The 19,338-nt window shown below is 34.6% G+C and overlaps 2 protein-coding genes across 5 annotated transcripts; one reads left to right on the top strand and one right to left on the bottom strand.

Moving 5' to 3' along the window:
• LOC109718337 (topless-related protein 1-like) lies at positions 290–10,503 on the top strand. Of its 4 annotated transcripts, none has more exons than XM_020244521.1 (13): positions 290–490; positions 595–774; positions 868–954; positions 1,030–1,188; positions 1,594–1,648; positions 3,199–3,297; positions 5,717–5,827; positions 5,922–6,074; positions 6,511–6,639; positions 7,099–7,197; positions 7,645–7,830; positions 9,271–9,510; positions 9,827–10,033. In XM_020244521.1, the coding sequence occupies exons 1-13, from the start codon at positions 342–344 to the stop codon at positions 9,890–9,892; spliced, it is 1,713 nt and encodes a 570-aa protein (XP_020100110.1). In that variant the 5' UTR covers positions 290–341; the 3' UTR covers positions 9,893–10,033. The 4 variants fall into 4 exon arrangements, with proteins under 4 accessions (XP_020100110.1, XP_020100109.1, XP_020100111.1 ...); XM_020244520.1 differs by having other exon boundaries at positions 294–490; positions 9,271–9,434; positions 9,827–10,503; XM_020244522.1 differs by lacking the exon at positions 3,199–3,297 and having other exon boundaries at positions 295–490; positions 9,271–9,434; positions 9,827–10,503.
• On the bottom strand, positions 12,595–17,896 carry LOC109717944. Its single transcript, XM_020243907.1, has 5 exons — positions 17,770–17,896; positions 16,441–16,493; positions 13,951–14,133; positions 13,368–13,451; positions 12,595–13,070 (listed from the first exon to the last, which is right to left on the bottom strand). The coding sequence occupies exons 1-5, from the start codon at positions 17,818–17,820 to the stop codon at positions 12,899–12,901; spliced, it is 543 nt and encodes a 180-aa protein (XP_020099496.1). The 5' UTR covers positions 17,821–17,896; the 3' UTR covers positions 12,595–12,898.

The raw sequence follows: 19,338 nt of genomic DNA, 5'->3' as shown, positions 1-19,338 counted from the left end.
TTATCTTTTACCAACAAATTTAATCTTAGAAATGCCTAATCTGGTAAAAAAATTAAATTAAAATAATTAAACTATCTATTAATAAAAATCGGGGGACCAATTTCGAAGCGTGTAATAGTTGAGGGGTTCTCCATACATATTTTCGAAGCGTGTAATAGTTGAGGGGTTCTCCATACATATTTTCTTATCAACCAATCCGCAATTTTCTTGTTTTGTAGGGATCCATACCCAATTTTCCCCCACTATTTAAATTGTCCTCCTCTCTCCGATTCTCCCCCGCTTTCCCCTTCCCATTCTCTCTCTCTCTCTCTCTCTCTCTCTCCACCCAAACCTTCGCCGTGATGCCATCGCCGTCGCACGGTGGCGGCGGCGGCGGCGCCGCCGCCGCCTCCGCCCCCACCTCCGGCGCCTCCGCCGGCGCCGATGGCGAGCTCTTCTTCCTCGTCCACCAATACCTCGTGGAGAACAACCTCCACGACACCGCTCGCATGTGCGGATCCCCAAATCCCCCTTCTCCCTCTCCTTCTCTTTCTCTGTCTACATCTCTCTTTCTCTCTCTCTTCTTGATTTCGAAACCCTAAACCCTGGGAGAAGGTTCGAGAGGGAGTCCGGAAGCTTCTTCAGCCTCCGCCGCTTCAAGAGGGCGGTGATCGCCGGCGATTGGGACGAGGCGGAGTGGTACGTCTCCGGATTCACGGATGTCGACTCGAACCCCCAATCGAAGAAGCTCATCTTCGAGCTCCGCAGGATGAAGTACTTCGACACCCACGATCGGTAAAAGAACACATCGATCAATCCAATCTGATCTAATCCAATCTAATCCCCTTCCTCTCCATCAAGATTTTTGTTGTTGTGTCTTGTTCGTAGGATGGAGGGGGAGAAGGAGATGCAAATTCTCTCGAATGATCTCAAACTGTTCGATACGAAGGATGCTCTCACCACCCCTCCTGTGAGGTAATGGTGTTAAATTAGTTGTTATTGGTATTTGGTACTTAGGCGAATGGTGCATTCATAGTAATTTTCTTTTAGGGATATGCTATTGCGGAGGGATTGTGCTTTTGAGGAGCTGAAGGGGCTGATTGAGAAGAACCATGATTTCGAGGGCAAGCTGAAGGAGTTTCCAAAGCTTGAAACGCGGAACCTTCGAACCATTTTTGGTGCGCCTCTGATTTCTACTCGTGGCAGCAGGTGGTAATCTGCATATAATCCAAACATGCTTACTTTTCCTCCTAACGGTGATTAAATCTGCTAACTTTATTCCGGTGACAATGAAATGAGTAGTCTTCAAATGTTGAGGGTCGAACTTATTGTCCTTCATCAAATCAAACTTAGCAGCATTTAATATTAGGATAGTGAGCAATTTGGACCAAATGAGAACTTCTGGGCTAAATCACAGCAGGAAAAAAGAGAAGTGGAGAGATGATGAAGAGAATATTAGAATTTTTTTTTCTTTGATTCATTGAAAGGTGCCAAACAACACGAGAGAAATTTCTTTTCTTTTCTCTTCTTTTCACTCCTATCCTCTCCATCCAAACAAAGAGGGCTTTTTTTTTCCCTCCGATTTCTAACCTTTCTTTTTCTTTTTTAATTTAGGCCTCCTGCACTTGCAGTCCACAGAGGCATACAGGTGCAAGTAATGGAATGTGAGGTAAATTTTCAATTCATTTTTCCTCTTTGTTCCCTTTTTATTATTTATTGGTTATTTTTGTTTGCATATCTCCTAGTACGCTTGCAGAGTTTGAACATATAATTCTTAACTATTTATATTTTTTCTAGTTATAAGTTTTGGGAGAGTGTGACAATTGACAAACCTAATTACTCTTGAAGTTACACTAAGGATGAGTTTTCAGTAAGTTTGAATGTATTCCAGGACAAGCATGGGGAGAGAGATTTTCTTCAATGTCTCTTTCTCTCTCTCTCTTCCTCTCTCTCTCATCAATGTGAGAGTTTTGAATTGAGGTGTAATTATATACTGTAGGAGACAATAGGAAGTAAATCGCATCAATTGAAATGGAATTAGGGCTTGTTTCACCCAGGCGGATCGCACCGCTCTTTTACTCGGGGAAGCTTCGATTCAGAGCTTCCTAAAAAACATAGGGATGTGCGTTTGTGCATGAACTGCACGCGCAATCACACATCCAAAACGGCTGCGTACGGTTGTGTGTTGCAAAAGCCGCGGGGCCGAACACCGACTAAATTCACAAACAGATCTTGCAAATCATTTTAGGTATTTCCCTATCTTCCCTAATTAGCTTTTTTTTTGTTTTCCTAACACCTGTACAAATTGGAACAAGAAGACTCATGAAAGCACAAAGGCGAAACAATCTTTAGCATGCCTATCGTAGGTTGGTAGCTGTAGAGGAAATATCCCTACTGAAAAATTCTGATACTCGATCTTAGAGATAACCCATGCAAGCACAAAGGCAAAACGATCTTTAGCATGTCTATTGTAGGATGGCAGCTGTGAGAGGCAATAGCCCTGGTAAAAAAATTCTGATACTCGATCTTAGAGATGACATAAAAATAATCCTAAGTTGTTCCAAGCAATTCGTTTGCAAAATTTAGTTGGTCTTTGTATTCTTTGCATGAGCATGAAGTACGAGATTGCTTGTCATGAAATAGTGTAGGAAGGCCCTATGGAACAAGACCTATTTTAAGAATGCACTAATGAAAAATTGTGTTAGCAAGTCCCTGTGAGATTTTCTATTTGATTTGCTTTGCTATTCAAGGTTTCCTTCAAGTCTATGAAATGTGATTCATGACAACATAAGCGTGAAACTGCTGAGGAAGTATTAATCTAAATCAACATAGTTACATGCCCAGTTAAGTTCCGAATAAGCATGGGGGCTATCGTTGAATTGGAAGTAGGGTATGAGATTCACATCGTCTTTGTGCTCTTGGTAATCAAAATGAAAGAACTAAAGGTTGCTGCATTTATAATAAGTTAAATAATAATCAGCTAATGGCGCATGCACCGACAATTAACCTCTCTAGGAAATATTTGCCTAGCTATTTGATTTATTTGTTTTGTTGCTGAACGAAATAGTACAATTCTGCTGACTGTTAAATTTGTTACAGAACAGCTGTTCTGATTTTCCTTTTGCTACATCTTTTCTATTATGATGCTTCTTTTGGAAAGTTATGCTTGGTCCAATCATGTTGAATAGGGAGCAATAATATGCGTCCAAATGCTAACAGAATGCTGAATCAAAAGAGAAAAGAAAAACATGGGCCAACGTTATTAGGCCATCTCAGTGTCAAATTTTGAGGCTTCATGATGATATGCCGGCAGCTGAGGTATGGAAACAAGCAATATAATAAGTTTGACCAGTGCTTTGTACGAATTTAATTATTTATCTATGATGAGCCTGTAGCTAGATATTTCAAGTGCTTTATGCAAGGTCTAAATGTCCAATTCTTTGTTAATCATTATTATAGTATATGGTTATTATTGTCATTTAGGTAGAATTTACAGCAAAATCTTCTTTTCATTTTGTTAACAATATTTTCTTCCAAATGTAAAATTGGTATTCTTTCAACCTTATTTTATAGAAAAAGAAAAGGTTGCAAATTTATGATCTGAAGTTTATATTTATTATTTGAATAATTTAATCAGTGCTTCAAATGCGTTGTTTTATTAGCATCCATAATGTCGTTACTATTAGGTGGCAATTCGTTTGGGCTTCTCACGTTCACACTTTTCCTCACGTCACCCAGACCCCTTTTTGAGGGAAAGTCTCCTAATTGTATTTGTTTATAAGGACCAAGGGCTCTAGTAACATAAGGACCAATGGTTTAATTGATAATAGGTCTTAGTTAAACTTAAACCTAAATTCAAAGCCCAGGTCTAAACCTAAATATGAAGCCACAGATAACCATATCTGACCCAAAAGTCCAAACATGTAGGAATTAAGCCCAATTAAAAATAAGCCAATCGTGCAATTAAGGGTTAGACTCTTAATTGGATTTTAACCACTTCTCAAAACCCATAAAAAGCAATAAATAAACCAAAATAATTCTAGAGAAGATAGATATCTTCTCAAATCCCTTGAACATCATTAGGACAACACACCATAAACATGCTGATAGATGACTTAGATAGTAAAATTTAAATCCAAAATTCTTACATGGAAATTAAAACTAAAAGAACTTAAATAAATAAGAGAAAGTTATTCCCTTTACTGCATCACTATTGCACAAAGTTTTAGAAACTTACATGCAATAGTAAGATATCAAAGAGCACTGTGCAAAAAGATTGGTAGTGACTGTATATGCACAAAGCCATAAAATGTTAAGTAACAATACAACTATACAAGTGACTTTAAAAAATTAATATGCTTGGAACGTACTATTTTCAGTTTCATAGAGTTGAAAGTGTTCTCCACAAAGTTTTCCTCAATATTCCCCATACAATAATGGGCATCATTTCTTTTCTTTTGCATTCTAGGAGTTGTTCATCTTTTATTTAGTAACTCTATTGTTGTCTCCTTTGTTAAAAGCTGTATACCTGCCATCAACTTTGCGCTTTGTCTGATGCTGAGGAAGTTAGAATACAGGATGTAATAACCTAACTAGCTTACCAGTATAAGCAGCTTGTTGGATCTAATCCTTATGTAGAAAGTTTGTTCAACCATCTTTTAACCTGGGACTATTTGCGTGTGATTATAACCCCATGTTCAAGCTCTGATATGCTTGTCACTCTATTCATTTATGTCCCAGCCTACTCCTTGTCGACTGGTATTCGCAACTTTTGTTGGGCCTTGTAAATTACCTGCTATCCATCTCAATATGTGAATCTATCACGATTATTCCCTACTGTCATCTTCTGTTACCTGCTTATAAACTTACTCGAGTTAAAGGATGGCTAAATGCCACTTGAGCTAGTGAACTAACGAGCTTACCCCAACATTGTAGGGGAATATAGAGATCCATATTATTTTTAATTCCATACTGAGTGAAGGATGGTTAAATGCCCACTTGAGCTAGTGAACTAACGAACTTACCCCAACAATGGGGAGGAATATAGTGAATTAGTGATCCATGTTATTTTTAATTCCATGCTGAGTGTGCAGTTTGTTACTTTAGAGCTAATGGAATGATTTTCTTTTTCCCCCCTTGCTGAGTCTAATCATTGTTTTAGTTCTTTTGCTAAAAAAGTTTGTAAAGATTTAGTTTCCTTAGTTTTTAGTTCATTCACTGCAAGTGACATTTAGAAACAGTTCCATCAAATTGGACTGCCTGTTACCTCCATCAAATTGGACAGAAGGATAGCTGTAAGGTGTTTGCAAATATTTTTAGTGTTTATGAGGACATCGATGATATTCCAAACTTTTCAAGGGGAATTAATGAAATTTGTGATCGGAAGTGCATTGAAGAAATTATATCTTTTCTCAATATTAGAAGTTACCTTAGGTTCCATTTCCGTACGAAGCAACAGAAGTTGAATTTTGAGGCAATCAACCTTCCAATGATTTCTTTAAATCAAGAGAGGATTATCTTGAGAAAGGAAGTAGGGTGTGGAATGTACCAAATAATCACCATTTTTTTCAGTTGCTCGCAGAATGTAACTCATTTTATCTAAGAAATGACAGGAAAACTCTCCATTGTTGGAGATGGCGGGATTTTAAAGCCAAAATATTTAATATTTTTATACTTGGTCCATTCAACATCCATGTATCTTAATTTTTTTTCGTCTCACTTCTGCTGCTATCTTTAGATGCATGAACTGAGATATATGAATTTGGGGCATGATATATTGGCACTTGACTCGAGTGGCGTTCACAAGATATGGAGATGGAAAGAATTTGATCAAAATGCTTCTGAAAAGGTTTTTATCCTTTTGTCTCTTCATATTACCTCTTTGAGACATCAATGTCAACGAATGCTACACTTTCTGGGCAACGACAATGATATTTCCACAGTTATGGCGACCTGCACTCTGCATTGGAGTTACCGATAGAAGTGGTAGCTCTACAAAAGAACTTGTGCATTGCTTTGCAGTGTCAAGGAGCGAGTCATATGCCGTGTCCACATCAGGCGGAAAAATAACTTTGTTTGATCTTCCTACATTCTCGGTATCTTGTTTATGTTAGTTATTTCGTTCTTCCTCCAATTTCTAGTTGATTGGTGCAGAAATATACAAACCTCATTGAACTTGTCACAATTTGAAATGGGTACCTGAACTTTAAAGTTTTTATTTTTCTAGATCTCCTTTCATTACTTAAGATTTTAGAAAATTCCGTTGAGCTCTATTTGAACTTACCAGTTGCATGAAAAATGCTATTGAATGGTCCATCTAGTAGCGCAATATTCTGTTTAAGTTACAGAGCATTCCATTGAAATGGTAAAGATATATTTAGTTTCTGACAGTGAGATACTTATTATCAGATAAGCCTTAATATTTGTAGTGAAGTGAAAACATTTGGAAGTTCAAGCACCCATTTCAATATGCTCTATAGTTCAGTTTATACATCCTTCCCTTGTTAAGTTTATACAATTTGTTTAATGCAGAACAGGAAATGTTTCATGAATTCCCCTCCTGCAGCAACTTTTCTGGCTCTTGATGCACAGGAAGACAACATCATCGCCATTGGCAGGGATGACTCCAGCATATTAATCTATAATTTCACAGCCAATGAGGTTTTTTTTTCTCTTGCAGTTTGAAATTTTCTTTTTGTTAAAATTATGTGAAACAACCATTTATCCCCAAAGCTTTAAGCTACTGGAGAATAGTGTTTAAACATTTTATATTCAATAACTCCCCCTCACGTCTGGGATTGGGACATTTTAATAGGCCCAAGACATGGAGTAAATAAAGGAGAGGAAATTAAATGAAGCTAGGAGTCTGGTTGAACTTGAAGTTAGGACCTCCTGCTATGATACCATGATAAAACAAAGATGAGGATTATGATTAGGGTTCATAATCCTCTAACCAACCTGCAAGAATTAAATTTATGTAGAGAGAGATTCACAATAAGGTCTCTAAGAAAAAGGTACATTACATAATAATTAAAGATAGTCAACGCATCACTATTTAGTTTCTATCATAAACAATGCGGCAGGTTTTTAACTGCTTTTGGTGTTTATTGTGCTTTGTAGATCATAAAAGAGCTAAAGGGGCATCATGAGAAGAGAGTAACAGGCCTCGCCTTTTCTACCGAGCTGAATGTACTCATATCATCAGGAGCAGATGCTCAGGTTTGTTTATGCTGAAAGGTTTAGGGTAGTATGTTTGGATAGTCCCTGCACTATGCTGACATAGCAAATTGGCCCTTGAACTTTTAAGACACGCTCAACTCCCTGAACTTTCACAAAATGGCAGTTTCATCCTTACTCGTTGAAAGAAAGATAGTTGACATCTGATGAGAGTAAAGTGGTTACTTTGCAGGGAAAATTAGATTTATTTATTTTTTTTTTTTTGGTAATCGGTGATGGCACTGGGACAGATAAGAAAGCTCAGGGAATAAAGTGGTTGAGGAAAGATAAAGGAATAAGTCATAGCGTTTGGATAGTACAGGAGTGCATTTTTTTCATCTGTAAACAGGGGGAAAAAGAAAAAGGAAAAGAAAAAAGAAGAATGCAAGAAAGAATGAGTTCAATGGGAACTGATGATACAGCGGTTTCCTTTTTACTGATTTATTTCAGTTATCCAAATGGGGCACTCATGGATGGGAACATCAAGGAAGTAAGCGTCTACAAGTACCCACCATATCTGCGGGCCGTTTTGCACGGACAAAAGTTCAGTTTCACCATGATCAGGTCCATCTACTGGTTGTCCATGCGGCGAAGTTAGCTATATATGATGCAGCGAAACTCGAATGCCTTCACCAGGTTAGTTGTGCATAAATTCCTTGCACCTGGACTTTTTCTTCTAGTTGTGTTTAGCATGATTTCGTTGATCCAGGTCTTTTTACAAAATTAAACTCCCTTAAGTTTCCAGATATATATATATATATATATATATATATATATATATATATATATATATATATATATATATATACGGTTCTAATAGAAGGGTGAGCCAATGTAAGCTCAACTATTTACTCCCATCTTAAATGGGATCATAAAGCTGGTCTAATCTCGGGTATTACAACCAATTCAAATAGAATTCTACATTTGCCTGACCTACGATATTCATTCCAATTTAAAATGAATGCGAAACTATGTCTTGCTTATTCATTCCAGGTTGTTGCAGTATCTTATTACCTCATTGAGGTATTTTGTGTATCACTTTTTTGAACATAGATACTAGCTATAGTTACTTTGGGGATATAAACCTGTGAACCCTAAACCTTATAAAATTAAATACATCAGCTAAAAGTGAACCATTCTATTTGCTAAACCTTTTCTGCTTTTTAACGCTATCAAATGAGTAATCCACAATCATAAATTTAAGATAAAAAATTCAACAAGTATGCTTCATAAAAATGTAAAGGGAAAACTTCAAATACCCACCCGTGGTTTCGCACTTTCTCACTTTAGTACCCTGTGGTTTAAAGTGTATCAAGTTAGTACCATGTGGTTTTGCACTTTCTCACTGTAGTACCCTGTAGTTTAAAGTGTATTAAGTTAGTACCATGTGGTTTCGAACTTTCTCACTTTAGTACCCTGTGGTTTAATATTTCATTAAATTATATACAAAAAAACTTCAGATACCCTACCTAGGTTTATCGAATATTCATTTTAGCACCCTTTAGTTTTAACTTTGTCACTGATTTAATAAAAAAAATACCCCGAAATAAATAATTAAAAGAGAAAAATGAAACCACAGGGTACTAACTTGATACAAAAATAAAACCACAGAGTACTAACTTGATATACTTTAAACCACAGGGTACTAAAGTGAGAAAGTGCGAAACTACAGGGTACTAACTTGATATACTTTAAACCACAGGGTACTAAAGTGAGAAATTGCGAAACCACATGGGGGGTATTTGAAGTTTTCCCAAATGTTAAAAATAATGTCAAAGTGGATAGAAAATAATTTCTTGGACTTCAGTGTGCAGTAAAACTGTGTCAAGCAGAACTGTGATCATTCTTTATGCTTAGTAATTAAGCAGGTTTTAAAGTAAACTCAAACTTGTTTATAGCAACACCTGGAGTCCCAAAAAGTTTATATGCTTACTATTTGAGTTACTAAATAATTTATTGTAAGTTCCATTACTTCTGAGGTTAATCAACATTACGTGTATCGCGGTTTTCATCTATTTTCTTAACAAATCCTCTTTTTTTTTCTTCTTTTTTTGGGGGGGATCTTCTGCTTGACAGTGGTGCACCCCAAAACTATCCAGAAGATATATTACACATGCAACATACTCGTGCGTTGCCAAGATGATATATGCAAGTTTCACTGATGGATGTGTGGGAATACTAACCCCATCTCTTGAATTGGGCTGTGTAATTAGACCTACAGCATATCTGAGTGGTCCAAGGTACAAAATTCTGAATCAGAGCCCTTATTTCTGGGTAAAATGTATGGATTGCCCCTGTACTATCACGAAGTTGCAGGTTAGTCACTGTGCTTTTCGTTTAAGCAGTTTATCCCCTGAATTTTGAAATATGTTGCAATTTAGACCGTGAATATTAAGAAAATCTTGATTTGTACTACATAGACTTTTCAATTCTGCTGCTTGGATTAAACTAAAATAAGTCAAATGATAAGGTACTAAAAGCATAATATATGTGAATTTATAGAAGTACAAGGACTAACTTGCAATTTAAATAGCACAGTGGATATGCATACATTTTACTTCCTTTTTTATCGAAAGTTGCAATCTGCGCCTTCAAATACCTGTCTAACATTTTCTCTTTTTTCTCTCTCCAGTTCCGATCATGCTGTTTTCTCTGTTTTATTTGTGTACCCACTTACCATTGCTGCTCATCCTTCTGAGCCGATGCGATTCGCACTTGGTCTCTCCAACGGCAAAGTCGTAATTCTAGAGCCTCTTGAATCAAATAGAAGTTGGTTAAACCCACCACTATCACGACCACCGCCGCCATTACCGAAAAATACAATCAACGGTTCCAGCAATGCTGTTGAGAAAACGATTCCCGAGAGTCGATAATCCTCATAAAGGTACAGGAATTTCGAGCACCAACATTAGAGAAACTTTGTTTCTCAAGTTACGATCTTTGTGGTAAATCCTGCACTACCTACACCAAAATCATCAGCTCCAAACTCCTTTTTTTACTATTATTTTTTTCGCAAGGTGAAACTTAGGGTTATCACATTTTTATGAGAAAAAGCATTCATTTTTTAGGTTATACATGGATATAAGTAGGAAAAACATACTAGCAATGGTAAGTGGTTACAATCTTACCATGTTCAGTGAAATCCTTTGCACAGATAGAGTAGAAGCTAAAAATTCTTTTGAGCTGGGAATAACACATTCTTTTGTATAATAATAGCCTCCTTTTGACACATTTTTAGTGAAATGCAACTACTGTTGATTGATTCATGTACTTCTTTGAAGCTTTTTGCTTGTGCTTATCAATAAAAGAACATGCATCATTTTCAGTTTGTTGTGTGTTTTTAAGCACTATGGTTTCCAATATTTGAACATGCCTTTCTGAAAGAAAAGAAACCAAAAAGTGGAAAATTTGCTAGATTTAGATGTAGACACATCTATTCTAAAGTATTTTTTTGGGGGGTAAATTTTTGTTTGCCCCCTCGTGGTTTAGCTCATTTTAACCTCGTTCACTCTGATGATTTAAAAAATTATACAACTATCATGTAATTATTAAAAAAATTTACTTTGGTATTGTTGGGAACCGGATGGATCGTCCGTCATGTGCTACCAATAAAGATGCACGAAAAATAGAGAAAATCGATCGAACGGTAAAAGAAATAAATGCAGAAAGAAGAAACCAAGATTTACGTGGTTCGGCAATTGCCTATGTCCACGGGGAGAGCGAGAGAGATGTATTCCATTATATGAAGAAATAGAAGTACAAGCTTACATCTTATGTCTTCTCCGGATAAAAAATCAAGAACCTTATGGTGAATCCCACCTTCTTGTTCCAACGAAAACTCCAAGAAAAATACCGAAAAAATTTTTTGTAAAACCGAGAATACCAAATTAGAGAAGTATAGAAACTCTAACCAAATTCCTTTATGCCGTTGTTTCGAAGAATACGAACCGCTCAGGCAATTGGTCGAGAACCACCGCTCCGCTGCCGACTTCGATCCGACGTCACATGCATGCGGCAACCTTGAAGCACTCCCGTACGGCTTCAAAAAACTTAATTAATTAGCCTCTCCTTTTCTTTACTGTCGTACGGCTTCAAGACTTAATTAATTTTGGCCACACCGCAATCCGGCTCACAATGCATGTATATATAATGCATTAGCCCGGTCAAGAAGTCAACCGCAATCAATTGGACTCGGCTTGAGAAGCATAAACCGACTCTGCATCTAATATGTGCAATCCTAATATATCTTTATCCTTCCGAGGTAAAGATATAGTTCAATCTTATATAGATAAGCACGTATCTTCCACCAATGAGAATCAATTTCAAAATCAATTGATATATTTTATGAACCAACTTAATGGGTTAATTAATTTGACTCAACTCAGGTTCAAAAGAAGGCATATTCTTAACCGGTATCCTATTTGATAGTGTATTTTTTTGGTAAAAATAGATATAAAATCATAGAATAGATAAGTGCAACTTTTTGAACCATATGATGGCACAAAATAAATGAGCTAAACTACGGGGGGGCACATTGAAGTTTTTTTTTTCTTTTTTTTGTTGGAAATTCTATTTGTATATTCAAAAAAGATCTTTTTGGATGTAGATCTTACGCTCTCTATTCTAGAGTTCACAAATTCTTAATAGATTATAGTTAGAAAAAAATAAAATAAAATAATATGACAAGTAGAAGAATGATGACCGATGAAAAGAGTGTAAGATGTGCACTCTATTTTGAGGTGTACGTATAAAATTACTCATGAACAGAGTGTAAGATATACACCTTATTTTGGGGTGTAGGAATAGCATTATTATTATTTTTTTGGATGAAGATTACTAATCAAAAAATCCTCCCAAAAGCCTTTTCTATATATACAACCCAAGAACTGTAATGCACATGGGGGGATTCAAACTCCCAACGTCCTAAATAGCTTCATGGGCAGCAACCAAATTTTGACTACATGCAACTCCAAAATATGGTGTTTGCATCGATTCTGTTTAACTGCTATGGTTAAAACTACACCCAAATTATCTACAATTCTACTACAGTAGTTGCTAAAAAAATTCCAACATCCAATTTAAACAAGCGCGAGGAATGCTATGGTCCAAAGGATTGGAGAGTTAAGGGGCTTTTTCAAATTTTCCTCCGTTTGGTTTGAAAGAAAATAAGCATTATTGAAAATTCTTTTTCCATATTTTATGGAAAAGTAGCATTTTCATTTTTTATTTTTTTAAAAAACGAAAACACTAATTTTTTATAAAATATGGCAAAAAAAAAAAAATTTTCTTTAGAACCAAACGATCCAAAAATTGAAAAAATAATTTTTCACGAATGTTTTTTTTCTATTTCTTTTTCATATTGATGAACCAACCAGTTCCTAAGGATAGGGGAACAGTGCATTTCATCAGAGTCATAAATAATATTTGGGGGCACAATGGTTACAATCAGGATAATGTGCATCCGATTTTGACTCTCCAATTTTAACTCTATTCAAATGCATCCTGCTACAGAAGAGTAGCTAGTGGTTAAGAATACTACAAATTGCACAAATTCTTTCCTCAGAATAATTCAGACTATACTCTTCATCTCTTCATACAGTGTTCGACACCCGGCCGAAATAACAAAAAACGATCAAAAAATCATTGAAAATCATTGAAAATCGACGGATAGTGTTACATCATGTGATCGGAGATAAAAATATATTCAATGCTTACTAAATAAGCTTCCTCGTGATGATAGAAGCCGCAGAGCCTGGTCTGCATTTTTCAGGACCGAAGTCGACCTCGAGACCTGCATTTTCCTCCTCTTCAGAAACTCCAGAGAGTTGCGCAAGCATTCGGCCGGGGGGAGATCCTTGAGAATGACAGTTTCGGGCCTGAGAATTAAGTTTTAACTCATTACTAAAACATTTAATATATGGCTGCTTGTTCAGTTAGGCTGGAATTACCATAAAGAAAGCACTATTTGATAACAATTTCTCCTTTTCATTGACAGTAGAAGAGTCAAAATAGAGATATTCTATTTTTGGGACTGAAAAGCTCATTTCAGTTTCCTGCAACATCAGCAGCGAGGTTCATGCTAGCTCCTATTCTCTGAAATAGAGAAGCTGTGGCCAAATAGGTCCAAGTTCGCAATTGGACGATAAGAAGAGGAGAGAGAGAGAGAGAGATACCCTGAAGTTTTTTGCTTTCTCTTTTTTTTGGGTTTCTGTTGTATGATTTCCTCTTCTTCCTCGGAGTCCGACGCAAATGTTTGCCTGCAAACGAAGTGTAGAAGCAACTTCTTAGAAGGTAAACATAAAAGTAGTTTATCTAGATAAAGACATGACATAGATATAGATATTTACATAGAGAGAGAGAGAGAGAGAGAGCCATTTTGCTGAATGTGATTACAGCTTAAAACCATAAAGACATAAAGAGCAACTATATTGCAAAGAAATTCAACAAAGTATAAAGCAAAATACTACAGCGGCACAATTAGCTGACACAAATTCCAAAGTTGGCACTTGTGTGTTTTCGCATGGCACTCCTCCCAACAGAGTAAATAATCATGCAGTCAACTAGGTTCTGAAACCCACAAAACCAGTCAAAAGTGAAAGCCAAGACTATAAGAAATAAGCTGATGATTCAAATATTAAATTAAAAGGGCCCTTTATCTAAAGATAATCTAGTATATCAAGAGCCTCAAAAGTTCACTCATCGTAGCAAATGAGGTTAAAAAAAAAAAAAAAGAAGAAACAAATGAAGGAAGCATACTTCTCACGCGCTGCAAGAAAATCAACTATATTGCTTGGAAGCATTCCTGGTACCGCATGATCTTCCTCTTCCTCCTCCTGTTGTTCTGTCTCCTTAACTTCTGCATCTTCCTGCTTATCTGCTTTCCCTTGGGTTATCCTTTGTGCCCACTTTCTCCTTCGTTCTTTGCCTTCCTTCGCCACTCTACAAGAGAGGGTAAATGCTATAGCATGATAACTTGAAAATCATAGCTCCGCCAAAAGAATATTGGCGCCAACAATAGGAATGGCATTATAGTAATTCTCTAAAAATTGGTTGAACCACTCCGAAGGGACTGTAAACCAATCACTGATCTGGGATTCTGGGCTGAGTCATACCATCGAGTACGAAATGGCCAAAAGACAGATCAAAACCAATGGAACCCCATTGGTTCCGTTTAACCCAGTGGATCCACATTGGTTTGAATGAATACGATGGTCTTTACAGTTTATACAACATACATACGTATAGAAAATCCTACTCTATTTCTTTCTCCTAAAATCTAAAACTCCATATACTAATTTATTCTGTGATGGCCATCGTTAATTATTCACAATATTTAGTAAATGGCACGATTTTGATTTCACATTCAATAGATTCTCTTTTTTTCTCGACTTCATGTTTCTTCATCATTTTAGACTTTTTGATCATTTGAAGCAGTCTTTATTTGGTAGAGTTGGAGATTCTACAGAACTGTTGCTTGAGTAGAGCTATTCAATGAAGCAATAACAAATTCTATCTTAAAAAGCCCCTCAACAACCATATGCAGCTGCTAGAAGCAGAAGCTTCAAATTGTAGCTTCCTTTTTGGGGATCGAGAAACAAATGTGAACTCCTCACCGCAGGAGCTTCAACTGTTTACCAAAAGGCTAGGCTTTCCTTCTTAATATGAGAGAGAAACTAATCCAAAGTGCATCAAAATACCTTCATTGGTATGACTAGCACATATCCTTGTCAGAGTCATAATTGCTAGTAAGTAAATGCACTAGAGACTTTACAAGAGCTTAAGCAACAAATTAAGTTGAAAATGAAGGCTTTTAACATGTTGACAACCGACAAACAATCAAATAGTAAGGGGGTGTTTAGCCTAGCTTTTAAAAAGCGCTTTTGAGCCGAAAAGTGATTTTCGGCCCAATAGAGCGTTTGACAACTCACTTTTAAAATCTGATTCTGCTTTTTAGAAACAGAAAACTGATTTTGAAGATCTCAGAATCAGAAGCAGAAAAAAGCTGCTTCTTGAAATCTGATTCTGATTTTGGATTTAAACTTCAAATTTTTCTTTTTATTTTAATTTCAATATTTAAATTTAATTTTAATTTTAAAGTTTAATTTTCATATTCATTTTTGAACTTTTAAATTTTAACTTTTGAAAAATAGATTTCAAACTTTAAATTTTAATTTTAAATTTCAAATCTCAAATTTTAGATTTCATAATTTCAAATTTCAAATTTCAAATTTAAGATAAAATTTAAATTTTGACATTTTAGATTTTAAAATTTAAATGTAAAAATTTTAAATTTTAAATTTTAAATTATAATTTTTAATCTTCAAATTATAATTTTCAAATTTTCAAATTTTCAAATTTCAAATTTCAAATTTTAAATATTCAAATTTTAAATTTTAAATTTCATAATTATTTTAAATTTTAAATTTTAAATTTCATAANATATTAATATTTTATATTTTAAATTTCATAATTATTTATATTTTTACATTTAAATTTTAAATTTTAAATTTTAAATTTCAAATTTTAAATTTAGATTTTAAATTTTAAATTTTAAATGTTAAATTCTAAATTTAAAGTTTGAAATTTTAATTTTAATTTATATTTTTATATATTAAAATTTTATATTTTAAAATTCATAATTATATATATTTTAAAATTTATATTTATATATTTAATTTTTAAATTTCATAATAATTTTAAATTTTAAAATTTTAAAATATTTTTTAAATTAAAATATCAAATTTTAAATTTTGTACAATTTTGAAATTTAAAAATTTTAATTTTAGTTCAAATTTAAATTTAGATTTTAAATTATTTTAAAATAGAATTTAATACAAATATTAATTTATGCAAACATCAAAAAAAAATTGCCAAACAGCTTTTCAAAATCACTTCAGAAAAATCACTTTTATCTAAACTCCACCAAACGCTCTACAGCTTTTAAGCAAAATCACTTCTCCAAAACAAAATCACTTTTTCAGAAGCTAGGCCAAACAGGCCAAATCAGAAACCTATATTACAGTTGAGTACTTGAGTTATTATCGCCAATAAAGACACCAATCAAAGAAGTGTAATACACATCCCAAAAAAGTTAAGACAGATGAAAAAACGTACATAGGGCAGCAAGGAAACTAAGAAGAAAGAAAATTCGTAAAAGGTTGAAAAACCAACAACGAAGAAACAAGTGATAGAAAATAAGAAGCAACTGCAAGCCCCAGTGGCAACAAGAAAATAAGCAAAACTTACCTAATGATGTTCTCCTTTTGGATTTTCCTGATTTCTTCATCTTGCTTAATGCCCTAAAAATGAATCAACAATTAAAAATTAAAAAAAGGAAAAGAAAGACATCTATGATCATCTAAAAGATAAAACTACTCAAGGTACTAAAATAAGATCTAAATTAATGATCTTGGACAGGTAGTGCACATGATGTTTCGATTTCCTTTTTGCTACAATCGTAAAGTTAGGTGGGTTGTGAGCGTAAGAACAACCCATGAATCTGAAAAATTCATCTTTTTCATGAAATAAACACCTATTTCAATGGTTCAGATCATAAAAAGATTAATCACTTCACAGTAAATTGATATAAAATTTTCATAACATAATCTCTCCAATAATTCACAGCAAATGAACTTCTCACAAATCTAATGAGCTACTATAGAGGAAATTCTTCATAACCCCCCGAACTTGTTTACTTTAACACTGTTGTTCAGAACAAAAAGGACAAAAAGATGAATTTGCTTCACCATGAATCATATAAATTGATATAAACTTTTCATAATTCACAGGATATAAACTTTTCACAGTTCACAAATTATCACATAAGAAATATGAAAACAATTAGAGAATTTTGGGGGTTTTGAAAAGATTAACTCAATATTGCTATTTCAGATAAAAAAAAAAAAAGAAAGAAATGAAGACATGATTTGCTTCACCATAAACCAATATAAAATTTTCATGATTCACAAGCCAATAAACTTTTTGCAACTCACAAATTACAAGAAACAATCCGCAGATTAGAAAATTTTAGGGTTTTTGAGAAAAATAACTCCTAATTCGATAACTCGGCCAAAAAAGTTCCTAAAAGATGAATCGCTCCACCATAAATCGAAGTAAACACCCATAATTCACAAGATAGAAACTTTTCAAAACCCACAAACTCGCAAATTAGTACAGCATGATTGTGAACACAATGCACAAGAAAACAACCCACGGATCACAAAACATTAGGGTTTTTGAGGAGATTAACTCCTAATTCGATGGCCCAGGACTAAAAAAAGGACCAAAAAGATGAATCGCTCCACCATAAATCGTTGAAAAATACCCACAATTCGCAAGATAAAAACTTTTTGCAACCCAAAAACTAACAAATTACTACAGCAGGATTGTGAACACAATGCACAAGAAAACAACCCACGGATCACAAAATTTTAGGAATTTCAACGATATTAACTCCCAATTTAGTGTTTCGGATTAAAAAAAAAAAGGACCACAAACATCGATCGCTTAACCCCAAAATGAGCATTTGAGGCAATGAGAGAGAGAGAGAAAGAGAGAGAGAGAGAGGGCACCTACCTCGAAGGCGGTGAGCTCCTCTGGAGCATCGGAGTCGCTTCCGCTTTCCATGGATGGCCTTCTTCAACAGAACCCTAACCCTAACCCCAAGGACGAGCTCCGCCGCCAGAGGGAGAAGGACGCCTTATCAAAGGTTAAAATGAATAGACACCCCCAAACTTTAAACTCTTTTGAAATCGGTCCCCCAAACTCTTTTTTATTTGATTTACACCCCTCTACTAACTATAAGTTTGCTTTAGGTCCTTCCATTAGGAACTTTGGAAATTACTGTAGAAATAGGGTTGTTTGGCCTAATTTCTGAAAAGTGATTTCTGCATAAGTAATTTTGGTTTGAAAATTTGATTTTGGTGAAAAGCTGTAGAGCGTTTGGCTGAGTTTAGATAAAAGTAATTTTTTTGAAATGATTTTCTAAACCTATTTGGCAAAAAAATTTGGCCTTTTTGCATAAAAAATCCACTTATTTTGGGCTTTTGCAAAACCGGGCCACCTTTTTCGTTTTTGCATATTTGGTCCGCTTTTTCAGCAAACTGACTAAAATATCCTTATTACTTTTTCTCTTTCCTCTTTCTCTCTCCTCTTCGTTTCTGTCGTTCTTTTTTTTTTTCTCGCCAAAAAAAAAAGGCGGACTGTCGCCTTCTTCTTCACCGTCGCCTCCCTCCTCATCATCCTTATTCACCGTCGCCTCCCTCCTCACCCTCCTCTCCACCGCCCGCGACCCCCTCCTCCTCTCCTCCGCTGCCGCGGACCCCCAGCCCGATCCCGTCGCCGCGGCGGCAGCGGCCGCGGTGAATGGGGTCGGGCTGGATGCGGAGAAGAAGACAACGGCGAAGAAGAAGAAGGGGAGGCCGAGCGGCAGGGCGCAGGAGGGAGANAAAAAAAAAAAAAGAACGAGAGAACGAAGAGGAGAGAGAAAGAGGAAAGAGAAAAAGTAATAAGGGTATTTTGGTCAGTTTGCTGAAAAAGCAGACCAAATTTGCAAAAACGAAAAAGGTGGTCCGGTTTTGCAAAAGCCCAAAATAAGTGAATTTTTTATGCAAATTGGCCAAAAAATTTTGATGCTTGCATATATTAATATATTTACTAAATTTTATTTTAAAATAATTTAAAATTTGAATTTAAATTAAAATTTTAAACTTTAAATAAAAGTATAATTTTTAAATTTCAAATTTGTACAAAAAATAATTTCAAATTTTCAAAATTTTAAATTTAAAATTTGAAAATTTAAATCTAAATTTAAAATTAAAATTTTCCAACCTAAATTTAAATTTTGAATTTAAAATTTAAAATTCAAAATTTGAAATTTAAAATTAAAAAATTTGAAATTTAAAATTTAAATTTAAAATTAAATTTTAACATTAAATTATAAATTTTAAACTTTAAGTTTTAAATTTTAAATTTTAAATTTNATTTTAAAATTTAAATTTAAAATTTTAAAATTTGAAATTTAAAATTTGAATTTTGTAATTTGAAAATTAAAACTTGGTAATTTTAAATTTTAAATTTTTAAAATTTTAAAATTTAGGTTTTAAAATCTAAAATGTCAAAATTTAAATTTTATCTTAAATTTAA

Source organism: Ananas comosus, linkage group 12 (genome assembly GCF_001540865.1).
Source record: "Ananas comosus cultivar F153 linkage group 12, ASM154086v1, whole genome shotgun sequence".
In the NCBI taxonomy this organism is placed as follows: domain Eukaryota; kingdom Viridiplantae; phylum Streptophyta; class Magnoliopsida; order Poales; family Bromeliaceae; genus Ananas; species Ananas comosus.
Note: the sequence above shows the minus strand (reverse complement) of the source record. Positions and strands in the feature narration are given on the sequence as shown.

Bases quoted from the DNA above. Each gene is read 5' to 3' on its own strand.
- LOC109718337 (XM_020244520.1), top strand. From the start codon at position 342: ATGCCATCGCCGTCGCACGGTGGCGGCGGCGGCGGCGCCGCCGCCGCC. The intron at 6,640-7,098 runs GTTTTTTTTTCT...TGTGCTTTGTAG, and splicing joins ATAATTTCACAGCCAATGAG to ATCATAAAAGAGCTAAAGGG. The intron at 7,831-9,270 runs GTTAGTTGTGCA...TCTGCTTGACAG, and splicing joins AACTCGAATGCCTTCACCAG to TGGTGCACCCCAAAACTATC.
- LOC109717944 (XM_020243907.1), bottom strand. From the start codon at position 17,820: ATGGAAAGCGGAAGCGACTCCGATGCTCCAGAGGAGCTCACCGCCTTC. The intron at 16,494-17,769 runs GTAGGTGCCCTC...ATTCATTTTTAG, and splicing joins AGGAGCTCACCGCCTTCGAG to GGCATTAAGCAAGATGAAGA. The intron at 14,134-16,440 runs GTAAGTTTTGCT...CCTCTCTTGTAG, and splicing joins CAAAAGGAGAACATCATTAG to AGTGGCGAAGGAAGGCAAAG.